Source organism: Sus scrofa, chromosome 13, assembly GCF_054392235.1.
Source record: "Sus scrofa isolate SSC_HxYL_T2T_F1_AM1 chromosome 13, Sscrofa_HxYL_maternal_Yorkshire_Landrace_v2.0, whole genome shotgun sequence".
Classification (NCBI taxonomy): Eukaryota; Metazoa; Chordata; class Mammalia; order Artiodactyla; family Suidae; genus Sus; species Sus scrofa.
The window spans coordinates 93,781,205-93,807,463 of NC_139395.1; the positions used below are offsets into that span (position 1 = coordinate 93,781,205).

Genomic DNA, 26,259 nt, shown 5'->3' on the forward strand with positions numbered 1-26,259 from the left:
ATAAAGTCTAACTAGTTTACTGGAGTGAGAATAGTGAGGGAATAAGGTGTAGTACAGAAGCACTTGATTGGCTTTGTGGAGAGAGATGGTGTCAAATTAACACAAATGTAGTGACTAGGAGAACTGTAACACCATTAGCAGAGTCAGACAGACAGACATAGAGAAGGAACCGGTTTAGGGAGGGAACTCAGTGTGAAATATAATGGGTTACACGTTCCACCCCATTTTTTTTTTTTTCTTTCAGATCAGCATGTAACAGTGCATCAGTACGGATTTGGCACCTGGGAAGGGGTCTTACATTTGTGTTTAGTGGGCAGCTGGGAATATGAAGCCAGAGGTCAGGAAGGAATCACCCATATCAAGCTGATTTTGAAGTCACAACATTGTCATTTATGTAGAGTGAGGATGAACAGAGCTTTGGGACACATGCCCATTTAAGGAAGGGATGGGGTGAGAGGTCTGTAGCTTAAAGAAGGTAAAGTCTAGGCACTTAGGTCTTTTAAAAAGGAGTGGGAATGGGAGGTGGGGCAGCCTGAGGAAGGGAGTCGAGTGGAGTGGGACAGAGTAAAGATGCAAGAAAGAGGGATGGGGAAGGTGGAAGGGCTTTGAGCTGGAAGTACCCAGCTTCGGCATAACAGGAGAGAAGAAGGGCGGAATGGAGACATGTTAAAGAGAAGAGGGAAATGGAGGCAATTTTGTCCCCAAAAGAAAGCACTATCCTGTGAAAATGAGGTGAACACAGAGGGACTGAGGGTGTGAGGGGGGTCAGAAGCATTAGAAGTGGGAGGTAAACATCCTAAGGAATATGGGAGTCTCCTGTAGGGGAGTACAAGGCTGGTGGACCCAAAGCAGGGCACCCCTGAAGTGGGGTTGTTACCCTGAGAGATAAGACAGCCAGGTTTGGTGGGTTTTCTCTTGTGATATCAGAGTTTGGGATCTGAAGCAGGAGTGAGTGGTGGGAGGACAGTGGAAAGAAACCTAGGTTGAGTATCTGAGCAGAGCATCCAGGTCAGCAAGAAAGGCCCATGAGGGGCAAATAGAAAGGTAGGCAGTGAGAAAGGGAGGCGTTCAGGGGCTGGAAGTGACAATGAGGACAGAGGGTGGATGTGCGGAGAGGTAAAGGTGAAATGAGTTTGGTCTGGGGTGAGGAGTAGATCAGTCTGTTTCTTCAGCCACTTTGGAACCTGCAAATCACTACATTTTTAAGAAAATGACCCTTCCCCCTACCCTACAGCACCGCTGTGGTTCCCTATTCTTAATAACTGATAGTCTTCTCTTTACATTTAGCTTGAACATCCTGAGATTTTTCTTGTCCTATTCTGAGAACAGCCTTCTAACTCCTCTCATTTAAGTCTGAGTCAGTGATCCTCAACCTTGGCCACAACCTGTATATATATACACACACAGGTGCCTGGGCCCCATTGCAGAGCATCTGATTGAATTGGCCTGGCCCTTTGTTAAACTCCTCGGGTGATCCTTCTACCTATTTCCCCAACCAGGTGATCTCCCAGGTGAAAGAAATGATGCCCATTAATGTGATGCCCACCCTGGGAACTACCTGATGGGCATGAGGCACCTTTTATAACCAGGGCCGTGTTGCCAGCATGGCTGAGCATAAGGACTGCAGTCTGATGCCTGATTCCAGGCTCAGCTCTGTGATACTAAGCAAGCTCTGGATTACAATCCTCAACTTCCTAATATGTTGCTGGGGAATAATAATGCCTGCAAAAGCCTTAAGTCCCATAGTGTAACATGCTTATTATTAGCACAATGCCTGGCATGTAGGACAGGTAGTATTTTTGTTAATATTTGTGTTGAGATTGCATTAGCATTTTTCTAAAATGCTGTTTTTCCCAGGACCACGCAAATTAATTTCTTCCACACACTATTTTGTATCTCTACATTGCGTAGTAAAGGGAAATCAAAGGCTATATTGTTTTTAAATTAAAAAAAATAAAGTTTTGTGATTGTAATGATTACTTGTAGCAGGACTTGGTGCTACAGTGAAAGCTAGCAAGTTTTCCTTTTCTAAATGTTTAGCTTAGTTTTGGTTTGCTTGGTAAGCATGTAGCCACAGGGTGGCTCTGTCAGAAACTCAACAGATTTCATTTCATAAGGGCTGAGTGTGGACCATGATTTTCTAGAAACTCACTCTGACAGGAACCTAACCCAGTGGAAATTCAGTTATTGATTTTGCTTTTTCTCAATACTGTTTATGCATCCCCTCTGTGATATTTACACCATGTAATTGTTGCTTTAGTGTTTTTAAAAATAAATGAAGAAACATAACCTGCCCTTTATGCCTGTCGTTGAGTCTGGCAGGTCCTTGGTGGGGTAATCCTACCTTTCTGATGAGCTGCCTGCCCCCACTGCAAATCATTGTTACAGAGGTAAAAACTCTTGCTAAAAACAACGTTAAATTTTAAAATGGACGTTAACATACTTGCATTTACAAGCAGTGAAGTTTGTCATCTTAGTGTTGTTATTTATGCAGCATTAACCTTTTTCTCCAGATCATTGAGACTGAAAATATGATGGACCGAATTGTGACTGGCTTGTCTGAGTCTAGTGTCAAGGTGCGGTTAGCTGCCGTCAGGTATGAGCTTTAAATGGCCTGAATAAAAATCCTTTGCCATGTTTTTAACCTCTTTCCTTTCCGGACCTTCACCAAGTAAGCACAGCATCCAAATGTTACTTGAAAGTATTCTCAGGTGAATGCATACAGTGTGTAACACTGTTTAACAAAGAAACTAGCCCCAGAGCCTGGGAAGTCCTGAAGTAGTTGAATTAACCATGTCTGTAGATATACTTCAAGTGTGTATTAGTAATTGTGCAATGCCAAGCAGTGTGTTTGAAAAGTAAAAGTTTGGGCTTCTTGTGAAGCTAATTTTGATTATTCTTTGTAGATGTTTGCACAGTTTATCTAGATCTGTGCAGCAGCTTCGAACCAGTTTCCAGGATCACGCTGTGTGGAAACCTTTAATGAAGGTAAGAAGAAAGCAGCAAGTCCACATCCATCCCCAAAGAGCCTTTAGTGAACGAGGTGGCTAACAGCACTCGCTGGTCTAAGAGTGTGCCTGATTTTTGTGTAAAGCATTTTGAACATTTATCTCCTTAACTCTGCACAACATATTTCTGAGGTCAGCATCTCATGGGTGACATGGAAGTACCTGCCTGGCTTTTTTCATTCAATAAAACTTGAGTTACTCACCTGATCTCCCTATGTGTCTAGTCTTATGCTTTAGACATATCTGTAATCATCTTTGTAGTTTTTAGTTATACAAAGGAAAGGAATCAATCATTCACAGATACAAACTGTTCTTAGTCTTTTGGCATTCCCTGGATATTTTTAAAAACAATTGTTACCTCCTGCCTCTCTACGCCAGAATGACTTCTTTGTTAAGACCTAAAGGTTTTTCCTTGAGGGCCCCCCCCAAAAAAAGAAAAAGAAAAAAGTAGTTTAGGTTAAATAAATCTGAATAGAGACTTAGAGTATGCATCACATTGCTGCTAGTAGTGAAACATTATAGAACCACAGGTCAGCTTGGTCTCTGGTCCATCTTTCTCTTTTTTTTTTTAAGTGACTGCATACATCTTATAGTCAGTCAACACAACTTTTTTTTTCTTTTGGTCTTTTTAGGGCTGCACCCACAGCATTTGGAAGTTCCCAGGCTAGGGATCGAATCAGAGCTGCAGCTGCTGGCCTACGCCACAGCAAGGGCCCATTCAAGCCACATCTGCAACCTACACCACAGCTCATGGCAACAGTGGATCCTTAACCCACTGAGCAAGGCCAGGGATCAAACCCACATCCTCATGGATACTAGTTGGGTTCTTAACCCACTGAGCCACCACAGGAACTCCCAGAAGTTTTTGTTTAAGTTTTTGGTTTTTGTTTTGTTTTGTGTACCTGCTGTGAAAGCCTTCAGGCACAGTAATCTACCAAAAATTTTTGCTTCAGAGCTCCTTCCCTCAGCTTAAAATTTCAAGTTATAGTAAAGGCCTCAGTATGGTAGAAATAGAAGAGGCTTAGGCAGGAAGACTGTGAAGTGGCTTTGAGGGCACAAGGAAGGCAGGAGGATTTTCCAGAGAGGAACAGCATGAACAGAAACATTACACTTGGTGAGTGTGGGAAGTGTAAGGATGCCTTTAGGACTGAGGTTGAGGGTGGGACATGGGCACCAGTTTGGCCCCTGTCACCAGGTTGGACCAGTGCTCTCCTCAGTAGAGGGTTTTGGTTGCCAGTCTTTCTACTTCTTAGATTGCACCTTTTTCATGAAAGCTTAATCCTGCGCATTCAAGGAGTTCATTGGTGGATCAGCAGGTTAAAAATGCAGCATTGTCACTGTTGTGGCTTGGATTGCTGCTGTGGCGTGGGTTTGATCACTTGCCGGAGAACTTCCACATGCTGTGGGCTTGGCCAGAACAAACAAACAAAAACTTGTCCATTCAAGATTTTTTTTTTTTTGCCTATACCCATGGCATGTGGAAGTTCCTGGGCCAGGGATCGAACCCGAGCCACAGTTGCAACCTGCGCCACAGCTGCAGCAGCGCTGGATCCTTAACCCACTTCACCACATGGTAACTTGCCTATTCACGATTTTTTAACATGCTCTCCTATTTCCCAAAATAACTTCCAAAATATTTTCTCTGGAGCCATTTTCTCTGATTGCTCAGCTCAGTACCCCTCTCATATGAATCAGAAGTGGAGCAACATATGGTTTCTGTCTGGTTCTACCTGCTCAAAGGTTTGGTGAGCAATCTAAAAGGTTCTTGTGCACTTGGGTACATGTGGATATAATTACTGTTAAACTACTACTTTGTCGCACATTTAAAGTATACTGTTAAAAACCTGGAAGTAAATCCGTGATTTATTTCAGATACTTTTAGGATTCTCTTAGTTCAGAGACTATTTGCATGTCTCTTGATTTTTTTTTTTTTCTTTCCCCCTTGCTTTTCTGTGTTTCTAAATGTTGGTTAGCAAACCACAGGAGAATAAGCATTTGATTCTAACTACAATGATTTTTGTGGTTATTTTTTGTTCTTATTCTGGTGAAATTCTCTTTAGTCAGTGTTAGATGTCACCTTCTGAATTTTACATGTTAGTTTCATATTGAGTAAATGCTTTTAAGAATTTCATAGAATCTCTTCTGTTTTAATTTATCATTAAGTCTTTATCTGATTTGAAAAAACTTGATAATAGCAACTTTTTTAAGACAAGTAAAATTTATTAATATTTCTTTTAAAAGTTATACATTTTAAAAGTAATTTTTTTCTTAACAAAACATAGAATGTCCCTCCTCACAAAAATATAATGCCTTGAATTTGTGATTGCAAATTCCCTAGCACACAGACCAGAAACAACTTTTTTTGTGTCTTTTTAGGGCTTCACCCTTGGCATATGGAGATTCCCAGGCTAAGGGTGTAATCAGAGCTATAGCCGCCTGCCTATGCCACAGCAACAGCAATGCCAGATCCAAGCTGCATATTCAACCTACACCACAGCTCATGGCAACACCGGATCCTTAACCCACTGAGCGAGACCAGGGATTGAACCCACAACCTCATGGTTCCTAGTCGGATTCGTTAACTGCTGAGCCATGACGGGAACTCCCCAAAGCAACTTTTTAAAGCCGTATTTCAACTAGTGATTCTAAGTAGTGTAATTTTGGGAAATGATTCTTTTTCTTAATTCAGAAGCATTCATTGATTCCCCATTTTGTACAGTGCCATTTAGTTAATACAAGCCAGGATAAATTAGACTATAAATATTATGATAGATTATTCCTTCCAGAAGCTTAAATTTGTTAGGAGGAAAGGAAACTGTCAGGGCTACAGAAAGAGTGAATAGTGGACAGTAATAAGGACCCTAAAAGAGGCCACAGACAATAGCAGTGGATACTCCGGAGGATAGAATGACTTCTGATAGGAAGGGCTCTAAGGAGGCTTCTGAGAATGGGATGCCTTTCGCCATGTGTAGAGTATGGACCTGAGAGAGGTAGGAAGGGTGCAGCAAGGGAAGGGAAGGGTGAACAGGGTCTTAGAATGGGTTGCAGCAGACACAGATCAACCTGCGTGTAGTATATAAGATTTGATCTTTATCAACTAGCTAATAATTCACAGGAGAGTTAAAACATAGTTAGGAGGACTGCCTCAGTTTTGTAATTCTTGTTTGTTCTTAACTTGGGAGCTTCAGATTTGATTTTCTGAAGAAAGCAGATAATATATTAAACTCTGAAAAAAAATTTTTTTTTGACGATTCATTTCCAATTTGCATAACTAGAGCTCCTAGTTTTCCTTTTGGGGTCATAAGCCTGATCCTGATCTGATTCCAAGTGCAAAGGATTTATTCAAAGTGAATATTGCATATGGGTGGTGGTATTTATGAAGCCTTCTCTCTTAGAAGCTAGGAAAAAAGAGGTTCTGATAATAGCTAACAGCAGCTAACATTTGTCATCATGCTATGTTGTCTTCTGAGTTCAGTCAGCATCCATGGCAATTAGTTTGCTATATAACGATTACGTGCCTGATAATGTGCCTGGGAACAACAACAATTATTGCAATAAGTTACCTTTTTAAAAACCTTGTTTATATAACCATTACTATGTACTGTCCTGAAATCTTTTCATATATTAATTTTAACACAAATCCTATGAAGCAGACTGTTGTTATCCCCATTTTATAGCCAAGGAATTCATATACCTATTTAGTGGTTGAACTAAAATTTGCAGTCACATTCTGTGTCCTTAACTTCCATGCTATGCTGCTTCCTTTATTACTCATCAAATTATATTTAGTCTTAAATAGTCCTGTCAAGGAAGTGTTGTTTTTCTCAATTTGAAGACTCAGAGCAGTTAAGAAATGTACTTAAGTTTACACGTCTAGTAAGCGGAGGAGTGAGGAACCAGGGCTGTGTGATTCCAGTCCTGAGACCAGTTCCTCACCTTGCCCTAACTGAAGTAGCTTGGTCCATCCATATTCCTGGTTAAACAAGTCCTTGCGGAAATGTCAGGAAATCTCAGACCCAACCAAGGCTATTCTCTGGTTTTCTGAGTGGCTTGATATGATAGAGTAAATTGGGTTAACTTGCCCCACAGCAGTTCCATGGTCTTCATACTTAAATAGAGCACCCCCTCCCTGACTGTGTCTATCTCCTTTTCCATTCAGCAACCCCCATCCTAGCAATGGGGCTGTAGCTTTTCTCCTGCAGGATAGATATCATTAATTACAGACCTAGGTTAAGTTTTATGTGATGTCAAGTGGATCTTTCCTGACTCTCTCTCCAATATGAGAAATCAGGTTGAAAGATAAATTGTTTTTATTCTCATTTATCTTTATTATCTCACCTCCATGGTTGCAAACCATTAATAGTATTCCCCCCCTTTTTTTTAATTCCCTAGGTTTTACAAAATGCACCAGATGAAATCCTAGTAGTAGCATCTTCCATGCTATGTAATCTTCTTCTTGAATTTTCTCCAAGCAAAGAGGTTAGTGTTGATTTTCTTTTCCTAGATTTTTGCCCTACCTAGAGCAAAGTCAAATAATTTTTACAGTAGTTCACATTGAAATTTGAGGGGTTTAAAAACTAATTCTGAATTGCTTGAATGGGGAGGGCAAATTAAATCATTTTAAAATATAGTTATCATTTCCTGTTATCCCTTTTCTGCCTGGCATCTGCAGTTTATTTAGAAGATACTATGGCTATAGTCACTCTAAACTGCCTACATCTGCAAATCTAGGAAATAATTACACAAATAGTAGACTATTTTCAAATTATATTTATTAAAGAATAAGTTAAAACCCAATTTTGTTAACCAGGATTACAAGTCATTTCAAGGAGATAACTGCTATCATTGGAAAATAATTTGGTAGTTATTTAGGGAGGGATTGCATTTGGGGATATTTTCCCCCTCTTTTATGCATTTTATTTTTTTATTTTTAATTTTTTTTTATTATTTATTTATTTTGTCTTTTTTGCCTTTTTTCTAGAGCCACTTCTACGGCACGTGGAGGTTCCCAGGCTAGGGGTCGAATCTGAGCGGTAGCCACTGGCCTACGCCAGAGCCACAGCAACGCAGGATCCCCAACCCACTGAGCAATGCCAGGGATCGAATCTGCAACCTCATGGTTCCTAGTCAGATTCGCCAACCACTGCGCCACAACGGGAACTCCTCTTTTATGCATTTTATAAATTGAGTATGCATTATCTTTATAATGGGGAAAACTGAAATAAAATTTAATGAAGAGGGGGGGAAACCTTAAAGAGTTAGTTTTATCATGTTAAAATATCTCCAGTCTGCCCAATCATGAACTAGGTTTAGATACCATCCTTCATTAAGTACATTTAGTGGCCCCATTTTGGTGAATTTCTTTCCTTCATTGTAACACCTTCAGGCTTTTGACTGTTATTTAGGAAGACATTAATAACAAAGTGGGGGTTCAGAGACAGTTATTCAACAAGTAGAAATCTTGGAACAAAAGAGGAGAGACAGATCATTGTTCTGAAGGAAGGGGAAGGTGAGATAGGATGCCACAGCTTCTGTCCACTCCTCTGCCCTGGTGATAGGGGTCTCGGCTGAGGATGATCTGGTTGAAGTCAGTCTAGCAGTTTTAATCATTCTGAACAGCTTTTATGTTGCCTCAGATCTGCCTTCAGAATATTTAGGGTCTAGTTGGAAAATAAGGTAGATGAACTGAGGTATAGGATCATTAGTAGGATTGACTTTTTAATGTTAAAAATGAACTGGATTCCTAACTGGAAGTGCAGGAAATGGTCCGAGAACATTTATTGGGCCAATTGACAAAACTGGAAGATGGACTATAGATTCAATAAAAGTATTGTTTTAATGTTAATTTCTCTGAATTTGGTAACTTCCATGGTTTTCTAAAGAGTATCCTTGTTCTTAGGAAATACACATTGAAGTATTAAGGGTAAAGTGGCATGATGCCTTCATTGGTTTTCAAATGGTTCAGACAAAGATAAATTATGTGGATATGAGTGTATAGAATGAGAAATAGTGACAAAATATGGCAACATGTTAAAAAAATTGATGAATTTGGGAAAAGAATATATGGAAGCCCTTTATATTAGTCTTGCTGCTTTATAAGTTTGGACTTATTTCAACATAAAAAGGTTTTTTAAAAAAACTACACAGTTTGTAGAAGTAGAGGAATATATATCCTTCTTGAAGAATGTCATCTTAAAAGGTACTGCCCTTTTTTCTCAGTATGTAAGTCTGAATTGCTTAAGCACTTCCAGAATCCACTTGGAAGATTGCCTTTAAGGCGTTCATTGGTAATGGTTAATCAGTCCTCTAAGGTTTGAATTTTTTAAGAAACTATCCAAACGTATTTTCAGCCAAGTATCATAAGTAAGGTAAGTAGTCAAACTAGCACATGCTGTTTTAGATATAAAATGTGATATGAATATTCAAGTACAAGACTATAATGCTTGTATGATTGATAGGTAGTCCTGAAAGTAGTTCTAAAAGATAAATTCTGCAGCATTTTTGGGAATAAGGTTAACAATTTGGAAGGAAGATGGTTTCATTCTGAACCAGCCGTATTGCTTCACAGTCACAGCTTGTAAAGCACACCTGAGAGGCATGCTGCATGAAGCAGAGATCAGGCGTCTCAGAGTAGGGTAGAGGCAAGTGTGGAACTAGGTAAAGGGGTCTTAAGGGTATGTGTGAAAGTTCACAGAATTAGGATATCGCCTGAGTCTTTCAGGACTACAAAGGAAGAGGAGACAACTGGATTTTTTTGGGGTTCTGGATTTGTGAGAGAATCCTCTTCCTTGCCCTTGCCCTTCTCAAGGTAGTTTTAATGGCCACCTCACTCCCTGCTTTGTGAAGGTTGCTTGGAATTGGGCAAGAGTAGAAACGAAACCATAGGCAGAATGCCAGGCATGTATACACTTAGTTTACTAACCTGACTTTAAAACTTTTTCTTCTCCTTTCCCATCACAGCCAATTCTAGAATCAGGAGCTGTAGAGCTACTTTGTGGATTAACCCAAAGTGAAAATCCCGCTTTACGAGTGAATGGAATTTGGGCTTTAATGGTATGTTTCATAAAGAGAAGAGAGTAGTTATCAAAGTTAGAAGTTAAAGAATGTGTTCTTTGTCTTTTTTCTTTTTTTTTTTTTTTGCTATTTCTTTGGGCCGCTCCCGCGGCATATGGAGGTTCCCAGGCTAGGGGTTGAATCGGAGCCGTAGCCACCGGCCTACGCCAGAGCCATAGCAACGCGGGATCCGAGCCGCGTCTGCAACCTACACCACAGCTCACGGCAACGCCGGATCCTTAACCCACTGAGCAAGGGCAGGGACCGAACCCGAAACCTCATGGTTCCTAGTCGGATTCATTAACCACTGCGCCACGACGGGAACTCCAAGAATGTGTTCTTTGAAATGTCTAGAATTTTCTTTTTAAAACATCTTGCTATTTTGGCCCAGTTTTCTAAAGACCTAGGACCTAGAAGACTTCAAATATAAGCAAGTTGCTTGGCCACTGTGTGCTTCAGTGCTCCTGTTCATCATGTATGAAAAATGGACGGGTGTTGAAACTTGACATCTAATTTTGGGAAAAAATGTTTTCCTTGTCATGAACATGTTGACATCTGTATAGAGCTACCTCCTTTGCAAAGTATCTTTGCATTTCTTTTATAACATCTTTGTGAAATCAGCCAGAGGATATACAGGTTAATAAGCACAGAGTGGTTAAATAACTTACCCAAGGTAACAGAGTTGGGATATAAACGCTCAACTGATATTATTCTAACAGTTTCTCCCCCCGCCCCCCTTTTTTGGCTACCCCATGGCATATGGAGTTCCCAGGCCAGGGATCAGATCTGAGTCGCAGTTGTGACCTAAGCCACAGCTGCAACAGTGCTGGATCCTTAACCCACTGTGCCAGGCTGGGGATTGAATCTGCACCCCAGCACTCCCAAGATGGCACCTATCCCGTTGTGCCATAGTAGGAACTCCAACAGTTTCTAATAAAAAATTTATAATCTGAATTCTAAAACTGTTTAACTGTGAAGTCAGAGAACTATTTTTCCTTCAAATGTAAATAAAATTTATTAAAATTGAAAATAGAGTAATTCTACATGAATTTTTAAACATAACTATAATAGTGATAATTTAATTACTGTGTGCCAGACTCTAAACTAGGTGTTTTGTATTTGTTACCTCTAATTTTTATTTCACGGAATGTTGTTAGATATCCACGTTACAGTTGGGAAACTGGGTCTTGGGAGTAAATGAATCATCTGAGCTTCACAGCTAATAAGTGATGGCATCTGTCCCAAGCCTGTGCTCTTCTCCCCTTTCTGAGCTCTGTCTGCTGTCTTTTCATACAAACTTGGGGCTGGAAATAATCATCTTCCAAGCAAGTGCTGAATTGAATAGATGTACAGTTATTTTTCTGCTTAACTTACCAGATTTTGGCACTTCTCTTCCTTGAAACCCTTTCCCAGGACTTAGTTTTTTTTTTCACCTCACTGTCTACTTAGCCTCCTTTTCAAACTCCTTCTCAGGGGACATTTGCCTGAGTTTCAGTTCCCAGCTTCCACATCCCTTTACACTTCAGTTTCAGGGACTTCATCTACTCTCATGGTTTCAACTCCCCCTAATAGAAGAGGTTCCTTTGAAATGTACATATCCAGATGGAATTGTTCTCTCTTCCTCAGGTTTGTCACTCAAATGGCTGATGGGACTTCGTTTGAGGGCTCCTTGACAAGTACAGTTTTGATGTTGAAAACTGAATTTATCATCCCACCCCTTAAATTCCTATTACCTGTCTTTTTCTCACCAGTCTCCATATTATCAGCTATAATGTTTTCTGCCCACAAACTGTAAAACATTGGAATTTTCTTTGGCCTGGGTCTCTTGACACCCAACCCAGTATTCTTTTTGCTGTACCGTGTTGCCTTGTGTTAGTCAAAAGTTCCTGGAGGGCAGTAACAACATAATAAGTCTGTAGTTTACAAGAGATTTTTATAACAAAAGCTGATTTATGAATTGTTTGGGAGTTCCCATTGTGGCTCAGTGGTAATGAACCCGACTAGTATCCATGAGGACGAGGGTTCAGTGGGTTAAGGATCCATTGTTGCCGTGAGCTGTGGTGTAGGTTGCAAATGCAGCTTGCATCTGGCATGGCTGTGGCTGTGGTGTGGGCCAGCAGCTGCAGCTCCTATGCCACCCCTACCCTGGGAATTTCCATAGGCTCAGGGTGCGGCCCTAAGAAGACAAAAAAAAAGAAAATGAAAGAATCGTTTAGAATTTGCCATGGTTTTTCTTTTTTCCTTCAGCCATGTTATTATAGCTTTAGGTTAAGCTGGGATAATCCATAATGTGTCCAGAAAGGAGAAAAGAGAGCAAAATAGCTCCTGGCCATCTGGAGCTGCTAGTAACTTGGATACACCTTCTATCCCTTGAAGAGCTTCCTGCGTGATGTGGCCCAGCCATATCAGCACCTAGCATAGAGCTGTGAACACAATAGATGTCTCATGCCAGTAAAGTTAACAAAACCCACTACTATTTTCATGCATAACAAGGGAGTTCCTTTAAATCTTTCTCAAAATGCATGGCACAGTATAGTTGTTAGTAGTCATTTTGTCATTACCCTGCACAGAAAGCAACTTGATAGCCAGCAGGATGTTCTCAAAAGTAACCAAGCTCATAGATCCAGAGAACAAATTGGGGTGGTTGCCAGGGGAGGGGGTGAGGATGGGAGAAATGCATGAACCATTTTGTTTTTTTAGTTTAAATACATGGAGTTTTTAAAAATGTTATAGTAGATTTTGTATTTATCTGAGAAATCTTAAGACATACAAATGCTGTGTCAGGCAGCGGTCATGTTTCTCATGGAGTAGTTGTCTTGTCAGAGAATTATAGGTGATTCACAGAAATCAGAAAAATGATGTGACTTATCCTTAGAATTTTCTGCAGATTGTTTATAGCTGGAAAATTATCAGAAATACTATTAAAATATAATTTTATAAAGCAGTTATAGACATGATTCTTGAAACTTTTTAATCCTTTCAGAATATGGCATTTCAGGCTGAACAAAAAATAAAAGCAGATATTTTACGAAGCTTGAGTACTGAACAGCTATTCCGGTTATTATCAGATTCAGATTTGAATGTGCTGATGAAGACATTGGGACTTCTTAGAAATCTCCTCTCTACCCGCCCTGTAAGTAAAATTACCCAAGTTTCCAGATTATCTACCCCTGCATATGCATTATAGCCCTGCCTCTCTGCTGCTGTTCACATCTGCCCAGAAGTGTGATTCAAATGCTGCCCCTTCCCAGAGAAGCCAGGAGTTGGTGTTTAGACCTGTCACCTTCATAGGCGTTCTGGAAGCTGCTTCACCATGGCCACCTGAACCTCCACTTCTGCACTTCCTGTCCTGTCTCCCTCTCGTTCCTCCGTTCTGGATGGGAGCCTGCCTTGACTTATTTTATTCTCACTTGGTTTGCTGGCCAGGACTGTTTTCCTCATTGACCCAAAGCCCTTATCTCTGGGGCCTCAGCTTCTTTCCCTTTAGAGAATCCTTCTCAGTGCTACTCCATAGACACGTCTTCATCCTGCCCATGTTGACTGGATTGACCTCTGAAGGTGTCAGCATGGAGAGCAGTGGGTCTCTGTGGGAGTAGGAGAGCCTGAGCCTTGCTATGGGGTCTTTCTCATTGTTGTTCAGTGTTCCCTGAGCAATAGGGTCGGTGGCCTTCAGGCAGATAAAGAAACCCTTCTCTGTGCCTCACTTGTTTTCTGAGTCTCCTCTGTGCATTTGTACCCCAAGATAGTATTAGTAAATCTACACCATCTTTTCCTTGTCTCTGGCTTCTCCCCCTTCCCCATCCATTTTTTAGCTTCTTTTTTTTTATAATATCTTTGGGCCTGAGGATCCTTGATGATTGCATTTCTGTATTCTATCAGGCCAAGTCTATGCTATCTTCATCTTTAAGTCATCAACAACAAAAAAGTTGAAGGCAAAATATTGGTTCATAATATAATACAGGCATACCTTGGAGATATTGCAGGTTTGATTCCAGACCACTGCAGTAAAGCAAGTCACAGTATTTTGGTTTCCCAGTGCATATTAAAGTTACATTTACACTATACTATAGTCTGTTAAGCATAGAATAGCATTACATGTAAAAAAAAAAAAAAAATGCACATACCTTAATTTAAAAAAAAATGCTCTTAGGGACTTCCCGTTGTGGCGCAACAGAAACAAATCCACCTAGTATCCATGAGGATGTGGGTTCGATCCCTGGCCTTGCCCAGTGGGTCAGAGATCTGGCATTGCTATGGCTGTGGTGTAGGCTTGCAGCTATAGCTCCAATTCAACCCCTAGCCTGGGAACTTCCATATGCCATGGGTGCTGCCCTAAAAAGAGAATAATAATAATAATAATAATGCTGTTGGGAAAATGCCAGCAATAGACTTGCTTGATATAGTGTTGCCTCAGACCTTCAATTTGTTAAGGAAAAAAAAAAAAAAACCCACAATATCTGCAAAGTGCCATAAATAGAGGTTATGGCTATAAACACTGTTCTTTGGCATCAAGTCCTATATGCCATGAAGGACTTTGAAGCAGTTTTGTATTGTATTGCTAAACTTTTGGAAGCCTTCTGTTCTTTCTTATGGTCTTTGTCTTTGTTCTCTAGATGATAATTGTGGATTTCCCATTGTTTTGCAGCACATAGACAAAATAATGAGTACTCATGGAAAGCAAATTATGCAAGCCGTCACCCTTATTTTGGAAGGAGAGCATAACATTGAGGTCAAAGAGCAGGTATGTGTTCTTTTTTTTTTTTTTTTGAGGAATATCTCTGAGTGTGAGTACAAAGAGAGGTCGTAGGAGTCTTCCTGAAATATTCAAGAATGCAAAAGACAGGGTGCTGAGATCAGAGGTGCTGTAAAGACAAAAGATCTGAGGAGAAAGATCCTGTGCCACCCCTTAAACTCTCTTCAGGAAGTCTTCCTCTTGAAATGGAGGAAAACATGACCAGAGTCTCTACTTTTACCCTCTGTGTCATGTACTGTATATATACACTATCCGTCTCTGCAGGGATGACCACTTCTGATCATCTTAGAGTGAATCTTTTCTCCAGGATTCACTGTTTCTATCCCCCTGTATCACCATGCTCTGAACTCAAATTCCTGCAACTTCCTGGTGAAATAATCCCTCATACTGAAGACTTTTTGGGGGTGTGTCCACAGCACGTGTAAGTTCCTGGGCCAGGGATCAAACCCACATGACCAGAGCCACTGCATTGACAACGTCAGATCCTCAACCTGCTGTTCCACAAGGGAATGTCCCCATTTTTTATTTCTTTACCCACATGCATTCCTGTTCCTTATTTCTATCCCATAACCTTACTTTCTGTTGTGTTTCAATAGGGCTAGTTAGGGTAGGCATAAAAATACAGAGAGGTTATGTGTTTATCCGGGGATAGTTTGGGAATTATTTTTGTGTAGTTCCTGAGACTTATTATTGGATTTGTAATGTATATATTCCCTGTTTTATTGTAAAAGAAAAGTCACCTGCAGGGTTAAATTTTTCTCTTTTTTGGTTACTTTTTTTAAATGATTTTATTTTTTCCATTATAGTAGATTTATAGTGTTCTGTCAGTTTTCTGCTGTACAGCAAAATGACCCAGTCACTCAGACACACACACACACACATACACACACACATTCTTTTTCTCACATTATCCTCCACCATGTCCTATCACAAATGACTAGATATAGTTCTCTGTGCTATATAGTAAGCAGGGTTAAATTTTTAATACAAGATCTGAGGTCACGGTAATTTTCAGCTTCTGCCATAAATGTTGGCTACATGGGCGTGTTCATTTCAGAGTTCATTGAGCTGTACACTTACATGTATGGAAGAAACTTCCCCAAGGTCATCATCCATGGAGAGTTGGACCCAGAGCAAGGCCCATGCTCCTTATCCTCTGTGTTCCTGAGTTAGAATAATTCATCAGGCTTCAGTAGAGTGGTAGGACTTGGGAGCTGTGGTGAAATTTGTGAGCAAAAAAGGTCACAGATTTGAAAAAGTGGTTTTAAAATGGACATTTTAGGTGAACTCTGTTGAAATTCAGTAATAACTGTTTTTTTGATAAAAATTTAACACAGAAAACTATTTTCATAGGCATCACCGAAATTAGGATGAATGAGATTTGTTACTGGAGCACAAAATAAAGAAGATGCAGAGAATTCCCATCATGGCTCAGCAGAAACAAACCCATCTGGTATCCATGAGGATGTGGGTTCCATCCCTGGCCTTGCTCAGTGGGTTAAGGATCAGGCGTTGCCATGGGCTGTGGTGTAGGTCGCAGACATGGCTCGGATCTGGTATTACTGTGGCTGTGGTTTGGGCCGACAGCTGTAGCTCCGATTCTTCCCCTAGCCTGGGAACTTCCATATGCCGTGGGTGTGGCCCTGAAAAAACAAAAAAAAAAACCAAGAAGATGCAGTGTTCAGAATAAACTATTCTATGTGGAGAACATAGAAATTTGTAAAAACAGCTCACCTAGATAGAACTCCACTAACTTGAACAGTGAGCAAGGTAGAAAGGTGAGGCAGGATTTGGATGAGAGCAAAAGAAAAGCCCAACAATAGTAGTCTGTTTTGGCAGGATACAAATGATACTCTCTCACACAGATTTGGGTGATGGTTTAGAAGTAGGCAACTATGGGGAGGCTTAAGCTGTCTGGTTTTTAGCTAGAAATTTAATTCTTTTCAAAAGTATCAAAAGATACATTTTTTTTATTGTTATTATTTTTTGCTTTTTAGGGCTGCACCCATGGCATATGGAGGTTCCCAGGCTAGGGTTGAATTGGAGCTACAGCTGCTGGACTGTGCCACAGCCACAGCAACGCCAGATCCGAGCCTCATATGCGAGCTACACCACAGCTTACAGCAACACCAGATCCTTAACCTAATGAGCGAGGCCAGGGATTGAACCTGCAGCCTCATAATTCCTAGTTGGAACTCCTCTTTTTTCTTTTTTTATTGAGATATATTGATATACAGTGAGCTACATGAGCTTAAGCATGCAGTGTGATAACCTGATATATGTATATATATCATGAAATGATCGCCTTGATCCAGATAGCAAATGTATCTATCACTGTCCTTTAGATCAAGAGTAAGACAGGTCGTTCCCTTCTTTTACCACTCCTATTCAACATCATACTGAAACTGCTACCAAGCACAATAAGGCAAGAAAAAGAAATAAAAGGCATGCAGATTGAAAAGGAAGGAATAAAACTATCCCCAGACAACATGAAAATCTATGTAGAAAATGCCATGGACTCAGAAGAAGCTAGAACTAGACAGTGAGTTAACCAAGGCCACAAGTTAGAAGAATCAATCAATTGTATTTTTTCTTCTTTTCTTTTTTCTTTTTTTTGGCGGGGGCGGGGGGGGGGGGGGGGAACCTGTGGCATAATGGAAGTTCCTGGGCTAGGGGTCCAGTTGGAGTTGGAGCTGCAGCTGCCGGCCTATGCCACAGCCACAGCAACGTGGGATCTGAGCCGCGTCTGCGACCTACACCACAGCAACACTGCATCCTTAAACCTTTGAGTGAGGCCAGGAATCAAACCTGCATACTCATGGATACTAATCTGGTTCATTACCTCTGAGCCACAACAGGAACTCAACTGTATTTTATATACTAGCATGAAGGAGTAGAAATGGAAAAAAAATGCTATGTATAAATCTCACAAAATTTGTGTAGGATCTTTTAGCTAAAAACTATAAAACACTGTTAGTGAAAGAAATCTAAGACCTAAACAAATAGAGAGATATACCATATTAAAATGTTATTATCCTTTACATGTGTAGTTGGATTCAATTTACTGAAATTTGGTGAGAAATATTTCACATCTATATTCATGATATTGGTGTATAGCTTTTTTGTGATGTCTCTGTTTTTGATTTTGGAGTTATGCTTACCTCAGGGAATAAGATGGAAATGTTCTCTCCTCAATTTTCTGCCAAAAAAAATTGTGATGAATTTATCTTCTTTCTCAGATTTTAGTGAATTGTGGCAGTGAAGCCATCTAGACTTGGTGTTTCTTTTGTTGAAAAGTGTTTAGCTACAAATGCAGTTTCTTTTATTGAAATGGGACTATTCAGGTTATCTGTTTCTTCTTGAGTGAGTTTTAACATTATGTATCTTTTCAGCAATTTGTCCATTTCATCTAGGTTTTCAAATTTATTAACAAAATTATTCAAAACATTGGAGTTCCCGTTGTGACTCAGTGGTTAATGAATGCGACTAGGAACCATGAGGTTGCAGGTTCAATCCCTGGCCACGCTCAGTGGGTTAAGGATCCAGTGTTGCTGTGAGCTGTGGTGTAGGTCGCAGACGCAGCTTGGATCCCATGTTGCTGTGGCTCTGGCGTAGGCCGGCAGCTACAGCTCCGATTAGACCCCTAGCCTGGGAAACTCCATCTACTGTGGGAGTGGCCCTAGAAAAGGCAAAAAACAAAACAAAACCTCATGTTTTTGAAGCCTATAGTATTCTTTGCAATGAGCTCTCTTTTGTTCTTTTTATTGGTAGTCCCTTTTTTCCGGGATCAGTCTATCTGGAGGTTTATCAATTTTATTGATCTTCTCCAAGAAGAAACTTTTGGTTTCACTGATTTCCCCTCCCTATTATTATTCTATTTCTTATTTCAGAGGTTGGCAAACTGTTTCTACAAAGAGCAAGATAGATATTTTAAGTTTTGCAGGCTATGCAATCTCTGTAGTAACTTCTCAACTGTGCTGATATAGACAATATGTAAGCAAGTAGACATGGATGTCTTCCAGTAAATCTTTATTTACCAAAATAAGCATTGCGTTATATTTGGCCCACAGGCTATAATTTGCTAGTTTCTGTATCACTGATTTCTACTTGTTCACATGGGTGTGTGTGTGTGTGTGTGTGTGTGTGTGTGTGTGTGTGATATCTCTGCTCCCTAGCTCATATGTTAAACTGGCTTGGCCCGAAAACTACTCAGTCTCTTTGAAATTTGGTTTCTTGTCTCCATCAGAATATTTATAGAAAGGGTGTGTGGTTTTTAAAGCAGCTTCAATGTAGCTCATTCTGCCTGCCTCTGCCATGCTGGACAAGCCTGAGGATGCATAGGTAGATTCTAACTCCAGTAAGGGGAGTCACTTGCCTAACTTGTGACCTAGTCTAATTCCAAGGACTATTTTCTGAAATCTCCCCTTATACCCACTGTCTTAGTGGTAAGAGAGGGGTGGTGCTTCGCTAAGTGAGTCTAAATTCTTATCCATGGTTAGTCCAATCCTGTTTCTTCCTCTTGCTGTCCCCTCAGTCCTGAGAAATTCAGGGTGTTATGCGTGCCAGGATTTCTGATAGGCTTGCCCTATACCAGATCACTTAAAATCTGACATCTTCCTCAGATCTTCTCTCTCCCACATCTCTCTCCCACTTCTGAGGCATGTCAGGGTTTCCTTCTCATGGCTTAAGTACCCTGGAATGATAGTGTCCCAATGCCTTGGGTCATAAATTGCATTTTCTGTATTTCTTGTATCCTAGAGGCAACTGTTTTTGGCTCAGACCTCAAGACTCACTCCCTAGAAGTCTGGGTACTGTAGTGTTGTTAATCTAAGAAAAATAAGACCACACACCGTTTAAGATATCTGAGGGTTTGGGCCACGGTAAGAAAACATTCTCCTCAATTAGCTGTAACCTGCAAGCTTAATTAGCTCAAGTCTAGCAAAGAGAAAGGTTAAAATTGGAGAAAATTATTTGAATTTAGGCCCCATCCCCACCTCTCGTCATTTTCTTTGAGTGAATCCTTCTGTGCTCCTAGATTCGATGTCACTTCCTCAGGAAGCCTTCCCTGACCCTTGCATTATCACACAAATGCACTTCTGTTTTCTCAGCCCTGTTTTTACCTCAGTTACACCACTGTGACATGTGCTTGTGTGATGGCTTCAGAGTTAAGGACTGCGTCCTATTCCTGACACACTCTGATGCCTGCGAAGTGGGTGGAGTGCACGCACATTATAGGCTGATGTGTGTTGAGAGGCTGGGGCAGGCACTGGCTCAGTACCCTTGCCACAGTCCTTTCACCTTTACCTTAATCCTTGCCTCCTGCTGGTCTGGCTGTGAGAATGTAACAGCTGAAAAGAACAATCTCTTGCTGATTGTCCTCAGGATAGACTGTCCTGCCAACTGGCACAGGCTCCCTGCAACTTCCATGTCAGGCCAACCTGGACTGAGCTCCTTCACATATCTTGCTTCCTTTTCTGTCCCTCCAGTAGGGTTCAAAGAAGTCAAGAGGTCCTCATTGCATGTAGCTAGTGGGCAGGGTCCAGGTCTTAGTCTAGAAGGTCATGAGCCTGGAAGCAAGTAGCATTTGAAGGGGGAGGTAGGAGGCGTTGTGACACCTATGAGGCTTCCACCAAGGAGACTGCCTCTTTGAAGAAAGAGAAAGTTCTTAAAGCAAGAGCTTCTCTTAAAAATGAAATCTTCAAGAAAATAATAACAAATGAAATTTTCCTTTGATTTATGTGATAGTATGAATTATTGCTGCCTTTGCTCAACAGTGAAGGCTTATGCCCAGAAAGAAGCCACCGAAGCATTTAGGTTCTCTTTTACCTAAGGTAGACTTTCCTCAGATGTGGTTACTTTTGTTGGCAGATGTTAGGAGATACGAAATTGGGGCATTCAGAGTGGAACCTGTGAGAATCTATGACTTCAGCTGGGAAATTGCCCAAGTTCTTGTGTGAGCTTGAGTCTGGGGACTTCAGAGCTTTCCTGATGGCTGGCCCTTTTGTTCTTTTCCAGACACTCTGCATCCTAGCCAACATAGCAGACGGGACAACGGCAAAAGAACTTATTATGACCAATGATGACATCCTGCAGAAAATCAAGTATTACATGGTAGGCCTTTATCCCTTTCATGGCCCTACACTGGCTGCACATTAGAAGCGAGGTCTGTAGCACTGTTAGCTTAGAACAAATTGGGCAGAGAGTAACCAAAGAATGGACTCCTCTGTAGCCGATTCCCTTGAAGCTTGTGCCGTGTGGCAGCGTTGCCACCCTCCACCCCCCGCCCCACCCTGTCATCCGGCTGCCTCCCCTTACACAGTGAGACTTGGGCTTTTGACCTTCTCTCAGCGCCTGCAATCCCAGTCCTCCCTCTCAAAGCTTCAGTCCTATGTGCGTGAACCCCTAGCCTCTGGTTCCTCTGGCACCAGAGGTTCTTTGATCACTTTGCTTTCAGTCACAATCTGCTGCTGACTTGCAACCTCAGCCACTCACTGCCATGGCCATACCCTGGACCTCATCATCACCAGAAACTGCCCATTGCCAAAATCTAGAAATCAAACATCCATCCTCTTTTCATTCTGTCAGTGTCTCCTAGCAAAACCCTAACTGTGGATGAACCTGTCATCTCTTTGCCTGCATGTTGGAGTTAACTGCAGAGAAAGGCACAGAGCTGGCTGACAGGTTTCATGTTAAATTCACAGAACCTTCTTGGGCACTCAGCACTGCCTGGTGCCCTCTTGTGATTCCCCAGTGAGCTGGGGCCTCCATTCTCCATAAGAATAGGTTCTTACCTTCTCCTCATTCTTTAAAGCTCACCTCTTCTCTCCCTCATCACTCTTAGCAGTGACCTCACCTTTTGTTTTTTTAATTGAGTAGAAGCCAAAATCCTTCAGTGGCTCCCTATTACACCTTGAATAAACCCCCCCCTTTTGATGGCCTGTGAAGTCCTAAATGACCTATTCATCTGTGCCCCCCGCAACTCCTCTGCTCCCCTCCTCCCTTCGTTCACTGCACTGGCCTCTTTCCATTCCTCAGAGAGGCCGTGCATGTTCTTTCCTACCTCCAGACCTTCACACATGCTGGTTCTTTTCGTAGCGGGAGGTAAGGTCTGAGGGTCACATAGAGGGGGGTACTTCCAGCCTGGACCTCTCTTCTGAGCTCCAGGCTCCTAGATCCTCCTGCCTTCTCAGCATCTCCCTTTGGCTTTCTGAAGCTTCTTGAAGTTGATGTTTAAAAACCAGTTCTGGGAGTTCCTACTGTGGCCCAGCAGAAACAGATCTGACCAGGAACCATGAGATTGTGGGTTCGATTCCTCGCCTCGCTGAGTGGCTTAAGGATCTGGCATTGCCGTGAGCTGTGGTGTAGGTCACAGATGCGGTTCAAATCCCGAGTTGCTGTTGTTGTAGTGTAGGCCAGCAGCTACAGCTCCAATTAGACCCCTGGCCTGGGAACCTCCATATGCCACGAGTATGGCCCTGAAAAGACAAAAGACAAAAAAAATTAAAAATTAAAATAATAAAAACGAATTCTTAAATATATCCCCTAAACCTAAATTTTGTCCCCCTGCTCCCAACCTTTCTCTTCTCAGTATAGTGTCTCTGCCCTCCACCCTGTCACTCATACCTAGGAGTCAGTCTCAATTTCCCCAGCTGTCTCACTCCATTAATCCAGTTTATCAGTAGGTCCTATTAGCCCTTCCTCCAGAGCTGCCCTGGATACTGTTAACTTCTTTCTATCACCCTGGCCTTCACCCTAGTCCTAGCCACAGCCTGTCATGCCTGACTGCCTCCTGGACACCTCTGCACTGTCATTCCAGTCCCTTTAGCCTGGTGATCTTCTAAAAATGTAAATCACATCTTTTTTGTGTGGGCGGGGGAAGGGGCAGGGTTGTGGCCATGGCATGTAGAAGTCCCTGGGCCAGGGATGGAACCCATGCCACAGCAGTGACAATGACTTATCCTCAACCCTCTGAGCCACCAGGAAACTCCTGTAAATCTTATCTTGTCCCTTCACTGCTTAAATCCTTCAGGGCTTCCTGTTGACTCAGAATACAGTCAGTCCTTTCTCTGGCCTACAAGGGCCCACAATTTAGCCATGCCTCCTTCTCTGAATGAACGTTACTCCATTTCTCCTTCTCAGTATGTACAAGCTATACAGCTTCTTTTTTGTCTCTTTTTTTTTTTTGCTATTTCTTGGACCACTCCCACGGCATATGGAGGTTCCCAGGCTAGGGGTCGAATCAGAGCTGTAGCCACTGGCCTACGCCAGAGCCACAGCAACGCAGGATCCGAGCTGCGTCTGCAACCTACACCACAGCTCACGGCAATGCCGTATCGTTAACCCACTGAGCAAGGGCAGGGACCGAACCTGCAACCTCATGGTTCCTAGTCGGATTCGTTAACCACTGCGCCATGACGGGAACTCCCAGCTTCTTATTTCAAACCTTTTCAGAAACTTTGCCTTCCTCTTGGCACCTCTTGTTCTTTGTACAACTGGTACTTTCCTATTCTTTATGCATAAACATCTGCATAAATGTTGCTTCCTTCAAAAAGATCATTTCTGTATATTTCACCCCTCTACCCTCCAGTTTTCTCTGTCATAGCAGTTTGTTTCCTCAAAGAATATTGATTGAATGGATGATGAATGAACTTATATGCAGTAAATACTTACTGTTGTACTAGACATAAGTTCACTTATTCAACAAATACGCATTGATGGCCTTGTGCTGGGAGCAGATAATAGATTTTGCTCTGTTTTCTTAATGGAGCCCAAACTGGACAGCTCTTTAAAAGGCTTGGCAGGTAGGAGAGAAAAAGACTCACCAACCTTCTAATGAGGGACGCCGCATCCTTTTCTTTGTCTCTGCTTGGTTGAGATACAGTTCTGCCTGGCAAGAGGAGTCTGTCTCAGCCTTCAGGAAACTGTTGAGCAGATTGTGCCAGGTATGCATTAGTTATTTCAGTGTCCTGGGGACTTTCTTCTTTAATTGACCAATAGGAAAATCATCTATAAAGATTCTTTTTTTTTTCTTTTTTTTTTTTTACTACTCAAATGAATTTATCACATCTGTAGTTGTATAATGATCATAACAATCTGATTTCACAGGATTTCCCAAGGCTCCCTTTCATTTAGGAGAAAAGCCCTCTATATGGATAAATAATAACTTTAGCGAAAATGGTTATACTTTCAGTACCTAAAGACAAATAAACAAGAAGTGTGTTTCAGAAATATAGGAACACTGCATAAATTGGCACAGCATTATAAGTCAATTATACTTTAATAAAGAAATTTAAAAATTTTTAAAAAGGATAGACGGCTCCCTAAAAGCAGTACTGTGATATTCCTATACAAATAAGAGTAATTTGTTTTTTTGTTTTTATTTATTTATTTATTTATTTATTTTTGTCTTTTTTTTTTGCTATTTCTTAGGCCGCCCCTGCGGCATATGGAGGTTCCCAGGCTAGGGGTCGAATCGGAGCCATAGCCACCGGCCTACGCCAGAGCCACAGCAACGCGGGATCCGAGCCGCGTCTGCAACCTACACCACAGCTCACGGCAACGCCGGATCGTTAACCCACTGAGCAAGGGCAGGGGCTGAACCTGCAACCTCATGGTTCCTAGTCGGATTCGTTAACCACTGCGCCACGACGGGAACTCCAAATAAGAGTAATTTGAATCAGATAACCAGTAGTCAAAGAGATGAACACTAAATGCACATCCATTCATGTTAGGTTTGCTGAGGGAGGAATGAGCAAGGCCAAGTCAGTAAAGCAAGAGAGATTTATTAAGGCATCCGAGATGAATGGTGCCAGTACCAACTGCTAGGAGATGCTAGGCTTATAAAGGATTCATGGCAGGAATAATAAGTGGTGGGAGGGGGTGGGGGAAGCTCCTGTTGTGGCTCAACAATTATGAACCCGACTAGTATCTACGAAGATGTGGGTTGGATTCCTGGCCTCCGTCAGTGGGTAAAGGATCTGGTGTTGCCATGAGCTGTGGTGTGGGTCGCCAGCTTAGATCCCATGTTGCTATGAATCTCTGTGGCTGTGGCCTAGGCCGGCAACTGTAGCTCAGATTCGGTCCCTAGCCTGGGAACTTTGTGTGCATGTGCCGTGGGTGCCGCCCTAAAAAAAAAAAAAAAAAAAAGGAGGAGGAGGGGGCGATCGGGGAGGGGAAGGGGGTCGATGCCCCTGACAAAGGGCAGTTAATCTTTGTAGATGGTTAATCTACGCAGGCACTTGCTTCCGCAGGCCACTGTTTCTCACTGCCCAACTTGAACAGCCACTTCCAGGCATAGGGGTGGAGGGGTTCTGTCACCATCCCCCTGGGAGTCTATCATTCCAGCCTTTTGTTATGTGGGATAGGGGTGATGGTTTTCTCTTCCGTAGCTACTTCCTGCTAGATAGGAGCAACGAGTACTGGATGGTCTTGTTCTAGTGACCTGAATGTTTCCTAATGTTAGACAGAGTCAAAGTCAACTGTAGACAGTTGTCACGTGCCAGTGTTTCTGTATGTATGGGTTTTGTGATGAATTGCAGTTTGCACCCATGGCCCTAGAGGTGTTTTGTTTGGCCAGCCAGAGGGTCTCTACATTTTGAGTGTGAATGTTGTTGGCAAGGTTTCACTCCTGTGGGCCAGCTTTCCCACCATGCTCTTTCTTTAGCCCATTCTGTGCACCCATTAGCACTAACTTTGTGGCCTCTCAAGACACTTGGGTTTGAGGTCCCCACTTCAAACTTTTAGGCTATTGGAATGCCTGTAGTATATTAAAAAAAATTATCTCAAATGAGATTACCTCTTTTTTTTTTCCTTTTTCTGCTTCAAATAGGGTCATTCACATGTCAAATTGCAGCTGGCCGCTATGTTTTGTATATCAAACCTCATATGGAATGAAGAGGAAGGTAAGATATTGGTGAGATGGTCTGGAGAAAATTATGGGAAGGAAGGCCTCATGCAGGAAAGGCATCAGCTGGCCCTGAAATCCTGGTCATATTGGGCCCCAACACCGCATCTAAGCCTCTTTGATATGAGTATCCGTGGGCCTCATTAACACTGAGCCCCCGAGTTAGAGTCAACACTGTAAGGGACAGTCCTTGGCCCTGAGAGAGCTGAGGAAGTGAGATGCACTTGAAGATGAGAGTTGAGGGTGGGCAGGAGGATTGGACTTTCATGGTGTGCAGGGGAAGCACACAGAAGGACTCAGGCAGGTAAGCATAATGGAGGAGAGGGCACGTTGGTGAGAAGTGGAAACTACACACCGTGCCCAGTGAAGCAGCCAGTCTAAGGAGGCCCCTACAGCTGCCCCCACCTTGACTGGTATTAGTTACCCCAGGGACTTTTGCACCAGCCAGTTAGATGAGAATCTCTGGGGGTGGGCTCCAGGCATAAAAGTTTTTTAAGAATTCCCCGCGTGATTCCAGTGTCCAGCACACGTAGTGAACAGAG

The 26,259-nt window shown here is 42.0% G+C and overlaps 1 protein-coding gene across 10 annotated transcripts in view; it reads left to right on the forward strand.

Annotated features, from left to right (window-relative positions):
* Positions 1 to 26,259, forward strand: part of ARMC8 (armadillo repeat containing 8) — a 100,941-nt gene that overhangs the window by 67,987 nt on the left and 6,695 nt on the right. For 3 of the 10 annotated variants that reach the window (XM_084989835.1, XM_021069500.2, XM_084989841.1), the window contains 8 exons: positions 2,514 to 2,596; positions 2,907 to 2,988; positions 7,401 to 7,487; positions 9,969 to 10,061; positions 13,045 to 13,194; positions 14,707 to 14,802; positions 20,830 to 20,925; positions 25,643 to 25,715. In XM_084989835.1, the coding sequence (XP_084845961.1) occupies positions 2,514 to 2,596; positions 2,907 to 2,988; positions 7,401 to 7,487; positions 9,969 to 10,061; positions 13,045 to 13,194; positions 14,707 to 14,802; positions 20,830 to 20,925; positions 25,643 to 25,715 (760 nt within the window). Of the gene's footprint in view, positions 1 to 2,513; positions 2,597 to 2,906; positions 2,989 to 7,400; positions 7,488 to 9,968; positions 10,062 to 13,044; positions 13,195 to 14,706; positions 14,803 to 20,829; positions 20,926 to 25,642; positions 25,845 to 26,259 lie in introns of all 10 variants that reach the window. The other 7 variants (XM_084989838.1, XM_084989842.1, XM_084989844.1 and 4 more) reach the window with 3 other exon arrangements.